This window comes from Brienomyrus brachyistius, unplaced genomic scaffold (assembly GCF_023856365.1).
Source record: "Brienomyrus brachyistius isolate T26 unplaced genomic scaffold, BBRACH_0.4 scaffold58, whole genome shotgun sequence".
In the NCBI taxonomy this organism is placed as follows: domain Eukaryota; kingdom Metazoa; phylum Chordata; class Actinopteri; order Osteoglossiformes; family Mormyridae; genus Brienomyrus; species Brienomyrus brachyistius.
The window spans coordinates 1,529,668-1,552,204 of record NW_026042333.1 but is presented as its reverse complement, the minus strand read 5'-3'; the positions used below and the strand labels follow the sequence as shown (position 1 = coordinate 1,552,204).

The 22,537-nt window shown below is 52.3% G+C and overlaps 1 protein-coding gene across 1 annotated transcript in view; it reads left to right on the top strand.

Moving 5' to 3' along the window:
• The window catches only part of LOC125724951 (NACHT, LRR and PYD domains-containing protein 12-like), a 195,503-nt gene extending 183,730 nt beyond the window's left edge, over positions 1-11,773 (top strand). The window contains exons 21-25 of the mRNA XM_049001442.1: positions 3,316-3,489; positions 3,936-4,109; positions 8,145-8,318; positions 8,433-8,479; positions 10,934-11,773. Of these exons, the coding sequence (XP_048857399.1) occupies positions 3,316-3,489; positions 3,936-4,109; positions 8,145-8,318; positions 8,433-8,479; positions 10,934-11,454 (1,090 nt within the window). The 3' untranslated portion in view covers positions 11,455-11,773. The remainder of the gene's footprint in view (positions 1-3,315; positions 3,490-3,935; positions 4,110-8,144; positions 8,319-8,432; positions 8,480-10,933) is intronic.
• Positions 11,774-22,537: the final 10,764 nt, after the last annotated feature.

Below are 22,537 nucleotides of genomic sequence, written 5' to 3'. Positions count from 1 at the left end.
CGAGTCTAACACATTTAACAGGGTGGTGCTAATCAGTGGTCAAATCTCCTTCCGGAATTTTGTAGGAATTGGGTCTATGAGGCTAGTAGAGGATTTGCAGGAGGAAACTAAGCGCAAAAGTTCTGATTGTTTTATGAGAAGGAAACATTCAAAGGTGTCATTATCAGTACGCATAGGACTAGCAGGAGGCTGGCAGCTGTATGTAGCTACAGACGTGCACTGGATGGTCTGTCTAATCTTTATTTTACCATTACAAATGTAATAATGTTATCACTCATAAAAGCTTGTGAGTCTTGTGAGTTTAATGCTGAAGAATCCTGTGTTAACCTAGACAGAGATTCAAATAGGAATTTAGGATTAATTTTGTTGTCTTCCATGAGTCTGTAGAGGTACACAGACCTCGCAGTCTGTACTTAGAGAGGCTCCTTCCAGGTAGATCTGAAAACTTCTAGTTTAGTTGAGCCCCATTTGCGCTCTAGCTTGGGTGACGCCTGTTTAAGTCACGCGTATGATCAGAGCACCAGGGGGCAGGTTTCTTATCTCTATGCTTTATCTTCTTAAGTGGAGCTACAAGATCTAGGTGCTGCGAAGCGATTTCTCCATGTGCACAGTTACCCGTTCAAGTTCATTTTCACACGGGGCTTCAGATGTAAGGCTGAAGGACTGTGGAAGTTGGTTGAGAAACACTGTTGTAGTGAATGAGGCAATGGAACGTCTGATACTGTACTTTGGACCTGGAACCGAAGGGAGGCTATACTGTATATCAAACGTTAACAAGTAATGATCTGAAAGTAGAGGATTTTGAGGTATAATAGATATGTGATCCACCAGGACATCCACCATGGCTAAGAATCAAATCCAGGGTGTGGTTACAGGCATGAGTAGGTCGACTACATTCTGCCAAACACCTACAGAGTCTATGATAGCAGAAAATGTTGTTGTTAACGGTCATTCTCCATGTGAATATTAATTTCACGACTTTGTCAGTAGTGACCACCAGGATTGTTGAAAAATCTACAGACTCCAGGGACCAGGCGGCCTATACACAATAACAATGGTGATTGGAGGTTAGGGACCAGGCGGTCTATACACAATAACAATGGTGATTGGAGGTTAGGGACCAGCCAGTCTATACACAATAACAATGGTGATTAGAGGTTAGGGACCAGGCGATCTATACACAATAACAATGGTGATTGGAGGTTAGGGACCAAGCGGTCTATACACAATAACAATGGTGATCGGAGGATAGGAACAAGGCAGTCTATACACAATAACAATGGTGATTGGAGGTTAGGGACCAGGCGGTCTATACACAATAACAATGGTGATTGGACTTTAGGGACCAGGCGGTCTATACACAATAACAATGGTGATTGGAGGTTAGGGACCAGATGGTCTATACACAATAGCAATGGTGATTGGAGGTTAGGGACCAGGCAGTCTATACACATTAACAATGGTGATTGGAGGTGAAGAACTACAAAGAGATGATCCCGCAAGACTAAGAAGAAAAATTTCAAAGGTGCTAAAGCTATAAGCACTTTGCTCAGACACTCCTAGGTCAGATGGAAATATTGCAGCAGCACCAGCACCTTTGCACCGGAAATGATAGATGAGAGAGAGAGAGAGTTTGGAAGCTCAAAATTCCCACCAGAAAGCTGCACTTGAATGGCTAAAGATAGAAGTTGGTGATGTGACAATACTGAACTTACAAGAATGGCGAACGCATGGTTACGGCAAGGGACAATGCTTGTGAAATTCTACACAATGTTTCTTTTTAACTGCTTCAGAATCTTAGGCTAGAAGGCTGAACTGAAAGCAAATCATGAATCCTTCTGTTATCTTGCTTTGTATGTAGCCTAAGCGCGTTTCTCCAGCAAAGACGATAATCGCCGGTTAGTCACTGTCAGATATCGACACCGGGATACTTGTCTGATTACGCTCATTACCGATAATATCGTCATGTCACACAGACGTAATTGGCGATTTGACATGTTCCCAGGTATAACAATATAGGGAGAAAAAGGATTTTACTCATGGGATCAGGAATCCAAGTGCCAGTTGCTGCTGCATTAGCTGCTGGAAATGTTCACATCTCCTCCTTTCAGTGATACGTGTCGAGTGTAGGGACACCTGGCAGACAGATGGCTAAGGGCTGCACTGGAAGCACTGACTCACAATTAGTGATCATATGACTGCAGCAGATTGTCAGGACGCACAGAACACTCTGCAGACTATAATTCATTTGAAGTGTAAGCTGTGCTGCTAATTATACTGAAAACAAATGCTTATTGTAATGCTTTGTATTTTACTAATGTGTAGGATGTGTATATGTCTGTGTCTTAAAGTGTTTTCTGTTTCAGGCTGAACAGCTGTGATCTCATAGATAAACACTGTGAAGTGCTGTCTTCAGCTCTAAGATCAAACTCTTCCCCCCTGAGAGAGCTGGGCCTGAGTGACAATAACCTGAAGGATTCAGGAGTGAAGCTGCTCTCTGCTGCAATGGGGGATTTACACTGTAAACTGGAGATATTGAGGTCAGTATTACTGGGTATTCCACATTGTAAACTGGGATATTTAGGCCAGTATTGCTGGGTATTTCACACTGTAAACTGGAGATACTGAGATCAGTATTGCTGGGTATTCCACACTGTAAATTAGGGATACTGAGGTCAGTATTACTGGGTATTCCACTCTGTAAACTGGAGATACTGAGGCCAGTATTACTGGGTATTCCACACTGTAAACTGGAGATACTGAGGCCAGTATTGCTGGGTATTACACACTGTAAATTGGGGATACTGAGGTCAGTATTACTGGGTATTCCACTCTGTAAACTGGAGATACTGAGGCCAGTATTACTGGGTATTCCACACTGTAAACTGGAGATACTGAGGCCAGTATTGCTGGGTATTACACACTGTAAACTGGAGATACTGAGGTCAGTATTACTGGGTATTCCACTCTGTAAACTGGAGATACTGAGGCCAGTATTGCTGGGTATTACACACTGTAAACTGGAGATACTGAGGTCAGTATTACTGGGTATTCCACACTGTAAACTGGAGATACTGAGGCCAGTATTGATGGGTATTTCACACCGCAAACTGGAGGTACTGAGGCCAGTATTACTGGGTATTCCAGACTATGAAGAAGAGATAGTGAGCAATTAGCTAAGGGAACGGGAGGCTGCCTTGTCTTAGACACTAAACTGTAATTCTTGAAATATTTATTAGAGCATCATATGTATTTAATAATTGTAATGGTGAGGTGATATTATTTATTGGGGAGTTTCTGTCTCTCTGTCTGCAGGCTGTCAGGCTGTAGAGTCACAGAAGAAGGCTGTTCTTCCCTGGCTTCAGCTCTGAGGTCAAACCCCTCACACCTGAGAGAACTGGATCTGAGCTACAATCACCCAGGAGACTCAGGAGTGAAGCTGCTCTCTGCTGTACTGGAGGATCCCAGCTGTAAACTGGAGAAGCTGCAGTGAGTACAGAATATGCATTTTACACAAAAATAACTGGGCACCAAGAAAACCCACAATGTCTTTCAGCGGTTACATAATAAGCAAACACAAACAGCTTCTGTTTTCTTCTCCTACTTCCTTATATCCAACAATTTTATCAGCCCTCCATCCATGCTAGAAATAATTAAACAGTGAAGCAGGAAACATCCATTCAACCATATAATCCATGCAAAACATTTGTGTTGTTCAGCAAAGTTAACGCCACTGTTACAGTTAAACATGCTGACTTTAACATGTTATGGACAAAAAAATAATGGACACCAAACAGAATCAGGATGATTGTTAAAATTATTTTTAGTAATTTAATTGTTTTCTGAAAATCCATTATGTCATGGCCCCTATTCCCCTCATTTGAATACAGTGCTGCAGTGTAAAAAGTGGATTTAAAAGTGTTTAATTTTTTTAGGGTGGGCCGGTGTGAATTCACAGAGAAATACTGTGAGGCACTGGCTTCAGCTCTCAGATCAAACTCCTCACCCCTGAGGGAGCTGGACCTGAGTGACAATGACCTGCAGGACTCAGGAGTGAAGCTGCTCTCTGCTGGACTGGGGGATTCGCACTGTAAACTGGAGATACTGAGGTCAGTCTTACTTCTTGTGATCCGTGGGTGAAGAAGGGCAGGTAGGCTGGCTGGTGGAAGGGAAAGACGACGCGGGCAGGCAGAAGACGGGGAAAACTGGGGATTTATTCGGAACACGATGAGGGAACATGGTGACAGGAATACAACGTTAATGACCGACAGGGAACTGAGGTAAGACACGGACTGAAATAGACAAGACTGGGCGAAAATAATAGGACACAGCTGGGCAAGATCGGGAAAGCACACGTGGATAATCAGGGGGCGTGGCACACACGAGGACCGGACGAGCTGGGCGTGACATTACTGGGTATTCCACACTGTAAACTGGGGGTAGTAAGGTGAGTTTTACTGGGTATTTCACACTGTACGCTGGAGATACTAAGGTAGAACATAACTAATAATTTCAAAATAAAGCAGTAGTATCTAAGTCTACAGGTCGACTCAAAAAATAACATTAGACTGGCCAAGTGGAATGTCGAAAGGAAGATTGCATTGGAGGCTAAGGATGACATTAAAAGTTTCTTCCAATATTTTAACTCCAAAAGAGCTCTAAAAGCTGAAATCACTCATCTGCAGGATAGTAAGGGCCTTATAATTGAAAATGAAGATTTATATAGTAAATGAGTCAAAAAATTATTTTACACGGGTGTTCACAGTAGAAGACATGATTAACTTACCACCATTTAGTTCAAATACAGTGTCGTATGTAAACAATATACAGTCCCTCCACAATTATTGGCAACCCTTGTAAAGATTTGTATAAAAAGGGTTACCCCTTGTACAATGGGGTGCCAATTATTGCGGAGGGCACTGTATGTACAACGGAGGCTGCTGTGGTACAAAGCCTGGCTAAGCTCAAAATAAATAAATCGCAGGGCCTTATTGGCATCTTACCTAAAGTTTTAAAATAGATGAGGGATATTATTAGCCAACCTTTAACTTTACTATTTCAGAAATCGTTATCTGCGGGTGTGGTACCTTCTTATTGGAAGTATGCTAATATAACGCCCATATTCAAAAAACGGGATAGATGTAATCCAGCAAACTATAGGCCAATTACTTTAACTTGCATAATTGTAAAAGTAATGGAAGCTATAATCCAAGTGAAAATGGTATATTACCTGGATACTGTGAGAATCACGGGTTATAGGACAGGTAAGGCAAGCGGGCAGGCGGGCAGGAAGAATCAGGCAGGGATGAGGCAGGCAGGCAGATGAAGGGGAAAACTGGGGATTTATTCGGGAAACGGAGGATTGGAAACATCTGACATTGACTAACATCAGTGACGGACAAAAACCAGGGCAAGACGTGGACTGAAATAGACAAGACTGGGCGAAAATAATCAGACACAGCTGGGCAAGATCGGGGAAGCACACGTGGATAATCAGGGGGCGTGGCACAAACGAGGATCGGACAAGCCGGGCATGACAGATACAAATAACATTCTGAGGGGTAGCCAACATGGATTTAGGAGAGGTAGATCCTGTTGAACTAATGTACTTGAGTTCTTTGAGGAAGCTACAAGAGAAATTGATCACATAGAGTACTTAGATTTCCAGAAGGCCTTGGATGTTGTCCCCCTCAAACGGTTCTCGCTTAAGCTTAAAGCTGCAGGGAATTTAGGAACTATAGCAGCTTGGATTGAAAACTGGTTAACAGGCACAATGTTATTAGAGGCACAATGTCACAGTAGGCCTGCATTTATAGTGGGGTACCGCAGGGTTCAATTTTAGGACCACATTTGTTCCTAATTTACATTAATGAAATTGACACCAATACATGCAGTAAACTGGTTACATTTGCAGATGATGCCAAGTTAGATGGTGTAGCAGATACTGACCTAGCAGCACAGAGGCTACAACAGGATCTTGATTTAATTAGCGACTGGGCTGATACCTGGCAGATGCAATTTAACATAGATAAATGTAAGGTAATCCATGCAGGGAGCAGAAATATAAAGTACAGATATTTTATGGGTTCCACTGAAATAAAGGTAGCTGATTATGAGAAAGACCTCGGTGTGTATGTTGATGCCTCCATGTCCCACTCTCGCCAGTGTGGGGAAGCAATTAAAAAGGCCAATAGGATGCTGGGTTACATCTCTAGGTGTGTGGAGTTTAAGTTAAATGAGGTGATGCTAAGATTATACAATTCCTTGGTAAGACCCCAGATAGAATATTGTTTTAATGTGAGAGGGAGATATAGGGCTTTCGAAGGAACAATCAGGTTCGCTTTAGTCCGTTCAGAAATATTCATTAATTATATACACAGGCCCACAGAGCACGCAGTTGATTATCTGTGACACCCATGGTGTTATTAGTATGAATTCCATTTATTTCACTGTTCTGTCATATTGCTGCCGCAAGTGTTTCTATGAAGATGGCAAACAGTACAGGAGAGAGTGGGCATGCAGGCCGTCTTCCCCGTCGGAGTGTGAATGCAGGTGATGTGATCCCATCTGTGACACTGCAGCTTTAGCTGAGGTGTACAGTATTTTAACCCAGTGGGTGAACGACTCTCCAAAGCCAAATGTATGCAGTGTATTAAAGAGGAATGTCCACCTGACTGTCAAATGCCATTTCTGCATCTAATGATGTAATCATGGTTTTAGTGTGGGTATGCTGAGCAGTACTGACTAAATTAAATAATCTATGGATGTTGTTCAAGGCATGTCTTGTCTTGATGAAGTTGGTCTGATCAGGATGGATTATAATGACGAATGTCAAGAGCATTTGTAATGATTTTCAAGTCTGTATTCATTAGTGAGAGTGGCGGGTAACTGGAGGGTTGTGTTTGGTCTTTATCAGGTCTCAATGACACTGTAATGGCTAGTAACTGGAGGGTTGTGTTTGGTCTTTATCAGGTCTCAGTAACACTGTAATGGCCGGTAACTGGAGGGTTGTGTTTGATCTTTATCAGGTCTCAATGACACTGTAATGGCTAGTAACTGGAGGGTTGTGTTTGGTCTTTATCAGGTCTCAATAACACTGTAATAGCTAGTAACTGGAGGGTTGTGTTTGGTCTTTATCAGGTCTCAATAACACTTTAGTGGCCGGTAACTGGAGGGTTGTGTTTGGTCTTTATCAGGTCTCAGTAACACTGTAATGGCCGGAAACTGGAGCGTTGTGTTTGGTCTTTATCAGGTCTCAGTGACACTGTAATGGCCGGAAACTGGAGGGTTGTGTTTGGTCTTTATCAGGTCTCAATAACACTGTAATGGCCGGAAACTGGAGCGTTGTGTTTGGTCTTTATCAGGTCTCAGTGACACTGTAATGGCCGGAAACTGGAGCGTTGTGTTTGGTCTTTATCAGGTCTCAGTGACACTGTAATGGCCGGAAACTGGAGGGTTGTGTTTGGTCTTTATCAGGTCTCAGTGACACTGTAATGGCCGGAAACTGGAGCGTTGTGTTTGGTCTTTATCAGGTCTCAATAACACTAATGGTCGCTGCGCTCATATGTGATGGGATTTGTGATGTGTGTTTAATTTCTCTTACCAGTCCATTGAAGATTGGAGATAATATGTCCCAAAAATGTGTGTAGATTTCTGCATGGTAACCATCCAGTGTGGCGATTGGTTGTTAGGCATTTGGTTGAGGACCTTATGGAGTTCTGATGTTAATGGTGCATCAAGCAGAGGTGGACATTTCAAGTCCAGGGAGTACAAATCCAGACCAAGATTTTGTGTCAACCAACCTGTTGAGTATAAAGAGTCACAGAGAACTCAACTGGTTTGTTGAAACAAAATCTTGGTCTGTATTTGTACTCCTTGGACCTGAAATGTCCACCTCTGTTATCAAGGCCATCTTCTGTTTCATTGGTTAATATGGGTAAGTCTAGATTATTTAAAAATGATTCTATATCAACTGGATCTGGTTCTTGTTCTGAGAAGTTTTGGTTCTTATAAAATGTTGAAAAGATGTTAACTTTGCGTGATTATTGAAATATTTAATAGAGGAGTCACTTTTGCTTAAAAGTGATGCTTGTAGTGGTGAGGTGATCTTATTTACTGGGGAGTTTTTGTCTGTCTCTCTGCAGGCTGTCAGGCTGTAGAGTCACAGAAGAAGGCTGTTCTTCCCTGGCTTCAGCTCTGAGGTCAAACCCCTCACATCTGAGAGAGCTGGATCTGAGCTACAATCACCCAGGACACTCAGGAGTGAAGCTCCTCTCTGCTGTACTGGAGGATCCCAGCTGTAAACTGGAGAAGCTGAAGTGAGTACAGAGTGTGTGTCTGACACGCTACAGATATTTATGCATGTATGTGAAGAAGAGGCACCAATAAATAAATTGATGCTGCAGTACTATGTCATTCTGCTTCACCTATAGTGTGGATCACGGTGGAGAGTGCAGGACCAGACCAGGCTTACAGAAATGTAAGTGTGTTTGCATGTTTTTATTGATAATACCATTAATACTATGTTATGGTTGTTTTCACACAATTGTTGTGATGAGTGTGACTGTGTAGATAGATTTGCATGTGTGTTTTTAGGCGAGTTTCATGTCATTTTAGACAACGTCCAAACGAGAAACAAAATATCAGAATCATCACCAGAAACACTATCAATTCATGTAAATCGTTTATACTCATATTGTCTTTGTGTTTGTGTGGGAGTGTAGGATGGTTAAAATATATTCTGATTTATACATCTTTAATTTCACAAAAAAAGAATCCTTTGCATTTCCTCTTTTTGCACATGCCGTGAGTGTACAGTATGTGTTTTCTGTGTGGGATTGGTTAGTATTGTCCTAAGACGGCACCCGTAGGCAGTGACACCGGACTCTCTCCTCAAGTGCAAAATGTGCATTTTTACAGGGTGCTTCTGGAACACTCCTTAATATTCATAAGAGAATATTACTGATTAGTCACTGAATCCCTTAAACCAGGGGAGCCCAAATCCAGTCCTGGAGGGCCAGAGTCCTGCACATTTTTGGGTTTCTCAACAACAACAAGAAATGTATTTTTGTATAGCGCATTATCACAACATTACATCGTCTCAAAGCGCTTTACAGCATCCCCACCCAAAGCCCCCAGTGAGTAAGCCATAGGCGACAGTGGCAAGGAAAAACTCCCAAGAAGGAAGAAACCTTGGGAGGGGCCAGACTCAAAGGGGGAGCCCATCCTCCAGGGGGCAGCAGAGGAATCCCTAACCCTAACCAGACTGAAAGAGGGAGGCCATCCTCCAGGGGGCAGCAGAGGAAGCCCTAACCCTAAGGTCCAAGTCACACTGTCCAAATCATAAGATTTGAGAAATAACCAGAGAGCAGGGGGGAGATGACAAGCCTGTGCTGACACTCCCTCTAATCGGCAGGCAACCAGAAGTAAGGCAGCGGGTCATACATGGAAGATGACACAGACAGAATGACGAGCTGGATGCATGGACATCACTGGTAGTGGCAACGTCACATGTAGCAGGGTGTGCTGGACATCTTGATAGATTGCGATCTCCAGGCAGTACAGCCCAGGAGGAGTAGGAGAAATAAAATGTGCAATTAGTCAAAGTAGGGGAGACTATAGGCAGTGCTAACAGTTAGGTGAGAACTTTCTATGTTCTCCTCATTTAACACACCTGATTCAACTCCTTCTGCTAATTAGCACACAGCTCTTTAGTTGAATCATTTATGGTGGAACAGGGAAAGAACTAAGCTACACAGGGCTCAGCCCCCCAGGACCTGGATTAGGACTTTGACACCCCTATGTTAGGCAGAAGAAACAGGCAGCGCATGTAGATGTTAACTAGCCAATCGGGTAGTGCCCCTCTTATAAATATTAATCAGCCAGCCAATCGTGTAGGGCTTCGCTCATGAATATTAAAAGGTCCTCCTGATACACGGTGCTAAAAGAAACTAGCGTCCGGGACACACTGGATGTGCAGTAGAAAAAAAATCCGATTTAATTTCGGCGCCCACGTTAACAGATTAGAGCGGCCACGTGCCTGCGCGAGATGCGGGGCTCACGCCTCGCGGCAGCGGCGCCGCATCTACGGTCACGCACGATAAGCGGTTCTCAATGGAAGCGTATTGCATTCATCTGAAAAAAAAACATTTGTTTTTCCGAATTAATGAAATAATCCCTTTTTTCTGAACAATATTTTTCTGAATCAATGAGATAACCTTTCTGTTTTTCATGATGCACGCTCTGTGTAGTTTAATCCGCTTTTATTGATGGTTTGTAGACGGTATTATCATTAGTTTGTCAGCTTTGCGCGGCACCTATTCGCTCCGCTCGACACTGCAGTGTTTCTCCCGGATCAGTAGATACAGTCTGACACGCTTCACGGAAATAAGCCGATGCATGTGAAATGCATTCAGACCGGCTTTGCTGTGACTAAAGACCATGTCAGACAATCGCTGCAAATACTGGATCCTCATGGAACGCGACTCCGGCGCCGGAATCATCCTTTGTATCAGAATCCAGGTCCAAACTTTTATTAAATATCACTTTAAATATGTAATAATATTGCTTAAATATTCTGTTATTGATGGCCATTTTCAACCCGCACGCACCGGCTTTAGCGGTTAGAAGGAAAGACACTGACTTTAGTATTGATCTCTGGTGCCGTTTTGTGGTAAATATGCTTGTGGTGAATATGTCTGATGAATGTAGCTGCTTTGTTATTTAATTTACCCGTAATTACGCTGTTAGTTTAGCTCGTGCCGCATTTTGGCGGCTCTTCCCGCCGCCGTCGCGCGCCCTCCGACATTTCCTGAGCTGTTTCATAAGCTTCAGTTCCCGCTTCGTTAGGGGAAGCTGTGCTGTTTTTATATCGTACAGAAACATAAAGTACAGGCGGCCTGATGGGATTAATAATTCTTCCTCCTGCCTACAGACTCCTGCCAGCTGACGCTGGACCCCAACACAGCACACAGAAGCCTGTCTCTGTCAGGGGGGAACAGGAAGGTGACAGAGGGGGCAGAGCAGCCATATCCTGATCATCCAGAGAGATTTGACATCTGGTGTCCCCAAGTTCTGTGCAGAGAGAGTCTGACTGGCCGCTGTTACTGGGAGGCTGAGTGGGATGGAAATGGAGCCCGGATAGGAGTAACTTATAAAGGGATCGGGAGGAAAGGAGGGAGTGACTGTCAGCTTGGATTCAATGACAAGTCATGGTGTCTGTACTGTGATACTGACAGTTACTCTGTCTGGCACAATAATAAACGGACTCTCATACCCATAGAGCCCTCAGACTCCCAAAGAGTAGGAGTGTATCTGGACTGGGGGGCTGGTGCTCTGTCCTTCTACAGAGTCTCCCCTGATGGACTGACCCCCCTGCACAGATTCACCTCCACATTCACTGAGTCCCTCTATCCAGGGTTTTATGTTTATATAAACTCCTCAGTGTCACTGTGACGTGTTGCTGGTTCTCCTGGCAAAAAGGTAAAATCTCTGCTTTTTAACCTTTTAATCCTTTTTACTCTGAAATGTATGTTTGACAAAAATAAATGCATGTGTTCAGTGAGCTGGATAACCATGAAAAATATATTTGTATAGTTTTTCTCTCTGACTAAAATGTAATTAAATGTAATTCTGATGAGTGGGGGGCTTTCCCCCTCCCCTGTACATATTTATGTCCATTTACTGTATTTCCTCCCTGTACAATGAGAATAAAGGCTTTCTGTTCTGTCCTATTAATGTCCTGCTTCAGCGTCACCCAAAGCATAACTGAGTAACATAATGAAACCACAGTCTGCTGGATCAAGTTAAATTCACTGTATTACTGCAGCTGAACATAACTGACACACTGACACTCAGTCAATGTGTATAATAATCATTTAACTGGAGACATAACAGGCACAAAAAATTGGAAAATATAATTATGTCCTTTTACTGTCCTGGTTCAGTGGATTAAAGTAAATAAAATTATTATTTATATATTTCAATATATAATGAAGTTATGTGTTGTTAAACGAGGTGTTAAACGATTAAGCCCCCCCGGTGTAGTCTGGCTATGCCCCCATCAGACAGAAGGGGCAGGCAGGTGCCCAGGAATCCTTCCCCCCCCCCACCCCACCCCACCCCACTGTAAAGGGTCTGGTTTCTCCCCCGTCGGACAGAACGGGCAAGTGCCCAGGCAGCCTTGCCACCCCCACCCCAGTGCAAAGGGTCTGGTAATGCCCCCGTCGGACAGAACGGGCAGGTGCCCAGGCAGCCTTCCCACCCCCACCCCACTGTAAAAGATCTGGTAATGCCCCCGTCGGACAGAACGGGCAGGTGCCCAGGCAGCCTTGCCACCCCCACCCCACTGTAAAAGATCTGGTAATGCCCCCGTCGGACAGAACGGGCAGGTGCCCAGGCAGCCTTCCCACCCCCACCCCAGTGCAAAGGGTCTGGTAATGCCCCCGTCGGACAGAACGGGCAGGTGCCCAGGAATCCTTCCCCCCCCCCACCCCACTGTAAAGGGTCTGGTTTCTCCCCCGTCGGACAGAACGGGCAAGTGCCCAGGCAGCCTTGCAACCCCCGCCCCACTACAAAAGGTCTGGTTACTCCCCCGTTAGACAGAACGGGCAGGTGCCCAGGCAGCCTTGCCACCCCCACCCCACTGTAAAAGGTCTGGTAATGCCCCTGTCGGACAGAACGGGCAGGTGCCCAGGCAGCCTTGCCACCCCCACCCCAGTGCAAAGGGTCTGGTAATGCCCCCGTCGGACAGAACGGGCAGGTGCCCAGGAATCCTTCCCCCCCCCACCCCACTGTAAAGGGTCTGGTTTCTCCCCCGTCGGACAGAACGGGCAAGTGCCCAGGCAGCCTTGCAACCCCCGCCCCACTACAAAAGGTCTGGTTACTCCCCCGTTAGACAGAACGGGCAGGTGCCCAGGCAGCCTTGCCACCCCCACCCCACTGTAAAAGGTCTGGTAATGCCCCTGTCGGACAGAACGGGCAGGTGCCCAGGCAGCCTTGCCACCCCCACCCCACTGTAAAAGTTCTGGTTACTCCGCCGTCGGAGAGAACGGTCAGGTGCCCAGGTAGCCTTGCCACCCCCACCCCACTATAAAGGTCTGGTAATGCCCCCGTCGGACAGAACAGGCAGGTGCCCAGGCAGCCTTGCCACCCCCACCCCACTATAAAAGGTCTGGTAATGCCCCCGTCGGAGAGAACGGGCAGGTGCCCAGGTAGCCTTGCCACCCCCACCCCAGTGCAAAGGGTCTGGTAATGCCCCCCGTCGGACAGAACGGGCAGGTGCCCAGGAATCCTTCCCCCCCCCACCCCACTGTAAAGGGTCTGGTTTCTCCCCCGTCGGACAGAACGGGCAAGTGCCCAGGCAGCCTTGCAACCCCCGCCCCACTACAAAAGGTCTGGTTACTCCCCCGTTAGACAGAACGGGCAGGTGCCCAGGCAGCCTTGCCACCCCCACCCCACTGTAAAAGGTCTGGTAATGCCCCTGTCGGACAGAACGGGCAGGTGCCCAGGCAGCCTTGCCACCCCCACCCCACTGTAAAAGGTCTGGTTACTCCCCCGTTAGACAGAACGGGCAGGTGCCCAGGCAGCCTTGCCACCCCCACCCCACTGTAAAGGGTCTGGTTTCTCCCCCGTCGGACAGAACGGGCAGGTGCCCAGGCAGCCTTGCCACCCCCCACCCCACTGTAAAAGGTCTGGTAATGCCCCTGTCGGACAGAACGGGCAGGTGCCCAGGCAGCCTTGCCACCCCCCACCCCACTACAAAAGGTCTGGTTACTCCCCCGTTAGACAGAACGGGCAGGTGCCCAGGCAGCCTTGCCACCCCCACCCCACTGTAAAAGGTCTGGTAATGCCCCCGTCGGACAGAACGGGCAGGTGCCCAGGAATCCTTCCCCCCCCCCACCCCACTGTAAAGGGTCTGGATTCTCCCCCTTCGGACAGAACGGGCAAGTGCCCAGGCAGCCTTGCCACCCCCCACCCCACTGTAAAAGGTCTGGTAATGCCCCCGTCGGACAGAACGGGCAGGTGCCCAGGCAGCCTTGCCACCCCCACCCCACTGTAAAAGGTCTGGTATTGCCCCCGTCGGTGAGAACGGGCAGGTGCCCATTCAGCCTTGCCACCCCCACCCCACTGTAAAAGGTCTGTTTGCTCCCCCTTCGGAGAGAATGGGCAGGTGCCCAAGCAGCCTTGCCACCCCCCACCCCACTGTAAAAAGTCTAGTTACTTCCCCGTTAGACAGAACGGGCAGGTGCCCAGGCAGCCTTGCCACCCCCACCCCACTGTAAAAGGTCTGATAATGCACCCGTCGGACAGAACGGGCAGGTGCCCAGGTAGCCTTGCCACCCCCACCCCAGTGCAATGGGTCTGGTAATGCCCCCGTCGGACAGAACGGGCAGGTGCCCAGGCAGCCTTCCCACCCCCACCCCACTGTAAAAGGTCTGGTTACTCCGCCGTCGGAGAGAACGGGCAGGTGCCCAGGTAGCCTTGCCACCCCCACCCCACTGTAAAAGGTGTGGTAATGCCCCCGTCGGACAGAACGGGCAGGTGCCCAGGTAGCCTTCCCACCCCCACCCCACTGTAAAAGCTCTGGTCACTCCCCCGTTGGAGAGAACGGGCAGGTGCCCAGGCAGCCTTGCCACCCCCCACCCCACTGTAAAGGTTCTGGTAATGCCCCCGTCGGACAGAACAGGCAGGTGCCCAGGCAGCCTTGCCACCCCCACCCCACTGTAAAAGTTCTGGTAATGCCCCCGTCGGACAGAACGGGCAGGTGCCCAGGTAGCCTTGCCACCCCCACCCCAGTGCAAAGGGTCTGGTAATGCCCCCGTCGGACAGAACGGGCAGGTGCCCAGGCAGCCTTCCCACCCCCACCCCACTGTAAAAGTTCTGGTTACTCCGCCGTCGGAGAGAACGGTCAGGTGCCCAGGTAGCCTTGCCACCCCCACCCCACTATAAAGGTCTGGTAATGCCCCCGTCGGACAGAACAGGCAGGTGCCCAGGCAGCCTTGCCACCCCCCACCCCACTATAAAAGGTCTGGTAATGCCCCCGTCGGAGAGAACGGGCAGGTGCACAGGCAGCCTTGCCACCCCCACCCCACTGTAAATGGTCTGGTTGCTCCCCCGTCAGACAGAACGGGCAGGTGCCCAGGCAGCCTTGCCACCCCCCACCCCACTGTAAAAGTTCTGGTAATGCCCCCGTCGGACAGAACGGGCAGGTGCCCAGGTAGCCTTGCCACCCCCACCCCAGTGCAAAGGGTTTGGTAATGCCCCCGTCGGACAGAACGGGCAGGTGCCCAGGAATCCTTCCCCCCCCCCACCCCACTGTAAAGGGTCTGGTTTCTCCCCCGTCGGACAGAATGGGCAAGTGCCCAGGCAGCCATGCAACCCCCGCCCCACTACAAAAGGTCTGGTTACTCCCCCGTTAGACAGAACGGGCAGGTGCCCAGGCAGCCTTGCCACCCCCCACCCCACTGTAAAAGGTCTGGTAATGCCCCTGTCGGACAGAACGGGCAGGTGCCCAGGCAGCCTTGCCACCCCCACCCCACTGTAAAAGGTCTGGTTTCTCCCCCGTCGGACAGAACGGGCAAGTGCCCAGGCAGCCTTGCAACCCCCGCCCCACTACAAAAGGTCTGGTTACTCCCCCGTTAGACAGAACGGGCAGGTGCCCAGGCAGCCTTGCCACCCCTACCCCACTGTAAAAGTTCTGGAAATGCCCCCGTCGGACAGAACGGGCAGGTGCCCAGGCAGCCTTGCCACCCCCACCCCACTGTAAAAGGTCTGGTATTGCCCCCGTCGGTGAGAACGGGCAGGTGCCCATTCAGCCTTGCCACCCCCACCCCACTGTAAAAGGTCTGTTTGCTCCCCCTTCGGAGAGAATGGGCAGGTGCCCAAGCAGCCTTGCCACCCCCACCCCACTGTAAAAAGTCTAGTTACTTCCCCGTTAGACAGAACGGGCAGGTGCCCAGGTAGCCTTGCCACCCCCACCCCACTGTAAAAGGTCTGGTAATGCCCCCCGTCGGACAGAACGGGCAGGTGCCCAGGCAGCCTTCCCACCCCCACCCCACTGTAAAAGCTCTGGTCACTCCCCCGTTGGAGAGAACGGGCAGGTGCCCAGGCAGCCTTGCCACCCCCACCCCACTGTAAAGGTTCTGGTAATGCCCCGTCGGACAGAACAGGCAGGTGCCCAGGCAGCCTTGCCACCCCCACCCCACTGTAAAAGTTCTGGTAATGACCCCGTCGGACAGAACGGGCACGTTCCCAGGCAGCCTTCCCACCCACACCCCACTGTAAAAGGTCTGGTTACTCCGCCGTCGGAGAGAATGGGCAGGTGCCCAGGTAGCCTTGCCACCCCCACCCCACTGTAAAAGGTCTGGTAATGCCCCCGTCGGACAGAACGGGCAGGTGCCCAGGCAGCCTTGCCACCCCCAAACCACTGTAAAAGGTGTGGTAATGCCCCCGTCGGACAGAACGGGCAGGTGCCCAGGCAGTCTTCCCACCCACACCCCACTGTAAAACTCTGGTCACTCCCCCGTTGGAGAGAACGGGCAGGTGCCCAGGCAGCCTTGCCACCCCCACCCAACGGTAAAAGGTCTGGTAATGCCCCCGTCGGACAGAACGGGCAGGTGCCCAGGCAGCCTTGCCACCCCCACCCCACTGTAAAAGGTCTGGTTACTCCGCCGTCGGAGAGAACGGGCAGGTGCCCAGGTAGCCTTGCCACCCCCACCCCACTGTAAAAGGTGTGGTAATGCCCCCGTCGGACAGAACGGGCAGGTGCCCAGGTAGCCTTCCCACCCCCACCCCACTGTAAAAGCTCTGGTCACTCCCCCGTTGGAGAGAACGGGCAGGTGCCCAGGCAGCCTTCCCACCCCCCACCCCACTGTTAAAGGTCTGGTAATGCCCCCGTCGGACAGAACGGGCAGGTGCCCAGGAGTCTTTCCCCCCCCCCACCCCACTGTAAAGGGTCTGGTTACTCCGCCGTCGGACAGAACGGGCAGGTGCCCAGGCAGCCTTCCCACCCCCACCCCACTGTAAAAGCTCTGGTCACTCCCCCGTTGGAGAGAACGGGCAGGTGCCCAGGTAGCCTTGCCACCCCCACCCCACTGTAAAAGGTGTGGTAATGCCCCCGTCGGACAGAACGGGCAGGTGCCCAGGTAGCCTTCCCACCCCCACCCCACTGTAAAAGCTCTGGTCACTCCCCCGTTGGAGAGAATGGGCAGGTGCCCAGGCAGCCTTGCCTCCCCCACTCCACGGTAAAAGGTCTGGTAATGCCCCCGTCGGACAGAACGGGCAGGTGCCCAGGCAGCCTTCCCACCCCCACCCCTCTGAAAAAGGTCTGGTAATGCCCCCGTCGGAGAGAACGGGCAGGTGCCCATTCAGCCTTGCCACCCCCCACCCCACTGTAAATGGTCTGTTTGCTCCTCCATTGGAGAGAACGGGCAGGTGCCCTGGCAGCCTTGCCACCCCCACCCCACTGTAAAAGTTCTGGAAATGCCCCTCGTCGGACAGAACGGGCAGGTGCCCTGGCAGCCTTGCCACCCCCACCCCACTGTAAAAGTTCTGGAAATGCCCTCGTCGGACAGAACGGGCAGGTGCCCAGGAATCCTTCTCCCCCCCACCCCACTCTAAAGGGTCTGGTTACTCCCCCCGTCGGAGAGAACAGGCAGGTGCACAGGCAGCCTTGCCACCCCCACCCCACTGTAAAAGGTGTGGTCACTCCCCCATCAAACAGAACGGGCAGGTGCCCAGGCAGCCTTGCCACCCCCCACCCCACTGTAAAACTCTGGTCACTCCCCCGTCAGACAGAACGGGCAAGTGCCCAGGCAGCCTTGCCACCCCCAGCCCACTGCAAAAGGTGTGGTAATGCCCCCGTCGGACAGAACGGGCAGGTGCCCAGGCAGCCTTCCCACCCCCACCCCACTGTAAAAGCTCTGGTCACTCCCCCGTTGGAGAGAACGGGCAGGTGCCCAGGCAGTCTTGCCACCCCCCACCCCACTATAAAGTTCTGGTAATGCCCCCGTCGGACAGAACAGGCAGGTGCCCAGGCAGCCTTCCCACCCCCACCCCACTATAAAAGGTCTGGTAATGCCCCCGTCGGACAGTACGGGGAGGTGCACAGGCAGCCTTGCCACCCCCACCCCACTGTAAAAGGTCTGGTTGCTCCCCCGTCAGACAGAACGGGCAGGTGCCCAGGCAGCCTTGCCACCCCCACCCCACTGTAAAAGGTCTGGTTACTCCGCCGTCGGACTGAACGGGCAGGTGCACAGGCAGCCTTGCCACCCCCCACCCCACTGTAAAAGGTCTGGTAATGCCCCCGTCGAACAGTACGGGCAGGTGCACAGGCAGCCTTGCCACCCCCACCCCACTGTAAAAGGTCTGGTTGCTCCCCCGTCAGACAGAACGGGCAGGTGCCCAGGCAGCCTTCCCACCCCCCACCCCACTGTAATACTCTGGTCACTCCCCCGTCAGACAGAACGGGCAAGTGCCCAGGCAGCCTTGCCACCCCCCACCCCACTGTAAAAGGTCTGGTAATGCCCCCGTCGGACAGAACGGGCAGGTGCCCAGGCAGCCTTGCCACCCCCATCCCACTGTAAAAGGTCTGGTATTGCCCCCGTCGGTGAGAACGGGCAGGTGCCCATTCAGCCTTGCCACCCCCACCCCACTGTAAAAGTTCTGTTTGCTCCCCCTTCGGACAGAACGGGCAAGTGCCCAGGCAGCCTTGCCACCCCCCACCCCTCTGTAAAAGGTCTGGTAATGCCCCCGTCGGACAGAACGGGCAGGTGCCCAGGCAGCCTTGCCACCCCCCACCCCACTGTAAATGGTCAGGTAATGCACCCGTCGGACAGAACGGGCAGGTGCCCAGGTAGCCTTGCCACCCCCCACCCCACTGTAAAGGTTCTGGTAATGCCCCCGTCGGACAGAACGGGCAGGTGCCCAGGCAGCCTTGCCACTCCCACCCCACTGTAAAAGTTCGGGTAATGACCCCGTCGGACAGAACGGGCAGGTGCCCAGGCAGCCTTGCCACCCCCACCCCACTGTAAAAGGACTGGTTGCTCCCCCGTCGGAGAGAATGGGCAGGTGCCCAGGCAGCCTTGCCACCCTCACCCCCACTGAAAAGGACTGGTTGCTCCCCCATTGGAGAAAATGGGCAGGTGCCCAGGTAGCCTTGCCACCCCCACCCCACTGTAAAAGTTCAGGTAATGCCCCCGTCGGACAGAACGGGCAGGTGCCCAGGTAGCCTTGCCACCCTCACCCTAGTGCAAAGGGTCTGGTAATGCCCCCGTCGGACAGAACGGGCAGGTGCCCAGGAATCCTTCCCCCCCCCACCCCACTGTAAAGGGTCTGGTTTCTCCCCCGTCGGACAGAACGGGCAAGTGCCCAGGCAGCCTTGCAACCCCCGCCCCACTACAAAAGGTCTGGTTACTCCCCCCGTTAGACAGAACGGGCAGGAGCCCAGGCAGCCTTGCCACCCCCACCCCACTGTAAAAGGTCTGGTAATGCCCCTGTCGGACAGAACGGGCAGGTGCCCAGGCAGCCTTGCCACCCCCCACCCCACTGTAAAAGGTCTGGTTACTCCGCCGTCGGACTGAACGGGCAGGTGCCCAGGCAGCCTTCCCACCCCCACCCCACTGTAAAACTCTGGTCACTCCCCCGTTGGAGAGAACGGGCAGGTGCCCAGGCAGCCTTGCCACCCCCCACCCCACTGTAAAGGTTCTGGTAATGCCCCCGTCGGACAGAACAGGCAGGTGCCCAGGCAGCCTTACCACCCCCACCCCACTGTAAAAGGTCTGGTTACTCCGCCGTCGGAGAGAATGGGCAGGTGCCCAGGTAGCCTTGCCACCCCCACCCCACTGTAAAAGGTCTGGTAATGCCCCCGTCGGACAGAACGGGCAGGTGCCCAGGCAGCCTTCCCACCCCCACCCCACTGTAAAAGCTCTGGTCACTCCCCCCGTTGGAGAGAACGGGCAGGTGCCCAGGCAGCCTTGCCACCCCCCACCCCACTGTAAAGGTTCTGGTAATGCCCCCGTCGGACAGAACAGGCAGGTGCCCAGGCAGCCTTGCCACCACCCACCCCACTGTAAAAGTTCTGGTAATGACCCCGTCGGACAGAACGGGCACGTTCCCAGGCAGCCTTCCCACCCACACCCCACTGTAAAAGGTCTGGTTACTCCGCCGTCGGAGAGAATGGGCAGGTGCCCAGGTAGCCTTGCCACCCCCCACCCCACTGTAAAAGGTCTGGTAATGCCCCCGTCGGACAGAACGGGCAGGTGCCCAGGCAGCCTTGCCACCCCCACCCCACTGTAAAAGGTGTGGTAATGCCCCCGTCGGACAGAACGGGCAGGTGCCCAGGCAGCCTTGCCACCCCCACCCCACTGTAAAGGGTCTGGTTTCTCCCCCGTCGGATAGAACGGGCAAGTGCCCAGGCAGCCTTGCCACCCCCACCCCACTGTAAAAGGTCTGGTTACTCCCTCGTCGGAGAGAACAGGTAGGTGCCCGGGTAGCCTTGCCGCCCCCACCCCACTGTAAAAGGTCTGTTTACTCCCCCGTCGTCTAGAACGGGCAGGTGCCCAGGCAGCCTTGCCACCCCCCACCCCACTCTAAAAAGTCTGTTTACTCCCCCGTCAGACAGAACGGGTAGGTGCAGAGGCAGTCTTGCCACCCCCACCCCACTGTAAAAGGTCTGGTAATGCCCCCGTCTGACAGAACGGGCAGGTGCCCAGGCAGTCTTGCCACCCCCACCCCACTGTAAAAGGTTTGGTTACTTCCCCGTCTGAGAGAACGGACAGGTGCTCAGGCAGCCTTGCCACCCCCACCCCACTGTAAAAAGTCTGGTTACTCCCCCGTCAGACAGAACGGGCAGGTGCCCAGAAAGCCTTGCCACCCCCACCCCACTGTAAAAGGTATGTTCACTCCCCCGTCGGACAGAACGGGCAGGTGCCCAGGCAACCTTGACACCCCCTACCCCACTGTAAAAGGTCTGTTTACTCCCCCGTCGTCTAGAACGGGCAGGTGCCCAGGCAGCCTTGCCACCCCCACCCCACTGTAAAAGGTCTGATTACTCCCCCATCGGACAGAACGGGCAGGTGCCCATTCAGCCTTGCCACCCCCACCCCACTGCAAAAGGTCTGGTTACTCCCCCGTCAGACAGAACGGGCAGGTGCCCAGGAAACCTTGCCACCCCCAGCCCACTGCAAAAGGTTTGGTTACTCCCCAGTCAGACAGAACGGGCAGGTGCCCAGGCAGCCTTGCCACCCCAACCCCACTGTAAAAGGTCTGTTTACTCCTCCGTCGGACAGAACAGGCAGATGCCCAGGCAGCCTTGCCACCCCCACCCCACTGTAAAAGTTCTGGTTACTCCCCCGTCGGAGAGAACAGGCAGGTGCCCAGGTAGCCTTGCCGCCCACACCCCACTGTAAATGGTCTGGTTACTCCCCCGTCTTACAGAACGGGCAGGTGCCCAGGCAGCCTTGCCACCCCCACCCCAATGTAAAAGGTCTGGTTACTCCCCCGCCTGACCGAATGGGCAAGTGCCCAGGTAGCCTTTCCACCCCCACTCCACTGTAAAAGGACTGGTTGCCCCCCCGTCGGAGAGAACGGGCAGGTGCACAGGCAGCCTTGCCACCCCCCACGCCACTGTAAAAGGTCTGGTTGCTCCCCCGTCGGAGAGAACGGGCAGGTGCCCAGGCAGCCTTGCCACCCCCCACCCCACTGTAAAAGGTCTGTTTACTCCTCCGTCGGACAGAACGGGCAGATGCCCAGGCAGCCTTGCCACCCCCACCCCACTGTAAAAGGTCTGGTTACTCCCCCGTCAGACAAAACGGGTAGATGCCCAGGCTGCCTTACCACCCCCCACCCCACTGTAAAAGGTCTGTTTACTCCCCCCGTCTTACAGAACGGGCAGGTGCCCAGGCAGCCTTGCCACCCCCCACCCCACTGTAAAAGTTCTGGTTACTCCGCCGTCGAAGAGAACGGTCAGGTGCCCAGGTAGCCTTGCCACCCCCACCCCACTGTAAAAGGTGTGGTAATGCCCCCGTCGGACAGAACGGGCAGGTGCCTAGGCAGCCTTGCCACCCCCCACCCCACTGTAAAAGTTCTGGTTACTCCGCCGTCGGAGAGAACGGGCAGGTGCACAGGCAGCCATGCCACCCCCACCCCACTGTAAATGGTCTGGTTGCTTCCCCGTTAGACAGAACGGGCAGGTGCCCAGGCAGCCTTGCCACCCCCACCCCACTGTAAAAGGTCTGGTTGCTCCCCCGTTGGAGAGAACGGGCAGGTGCCCAGGCAGCCTTTCCACCCCCACCCCACTGTAAAAGGTCTGGTAATGCCCCCGTCGGACAGAACAGGCAGGTGCCCAGGCAGCCTTCCCACCCCCACCCCCACTATAAAAGGTCTGGTAATGCCCCCGTCGGAGAGAACGGGCAGGTGCACAGGCAGCCTTGCCACCCCCACCCCACTGTAAATGGTCTGGTTGCTCCCCCGTCAGACAGAACGGGCAGGTGCCCAGGCAGCCTTGCCACCCCCACCCCACTGTAAAAGGTCTGTTTAC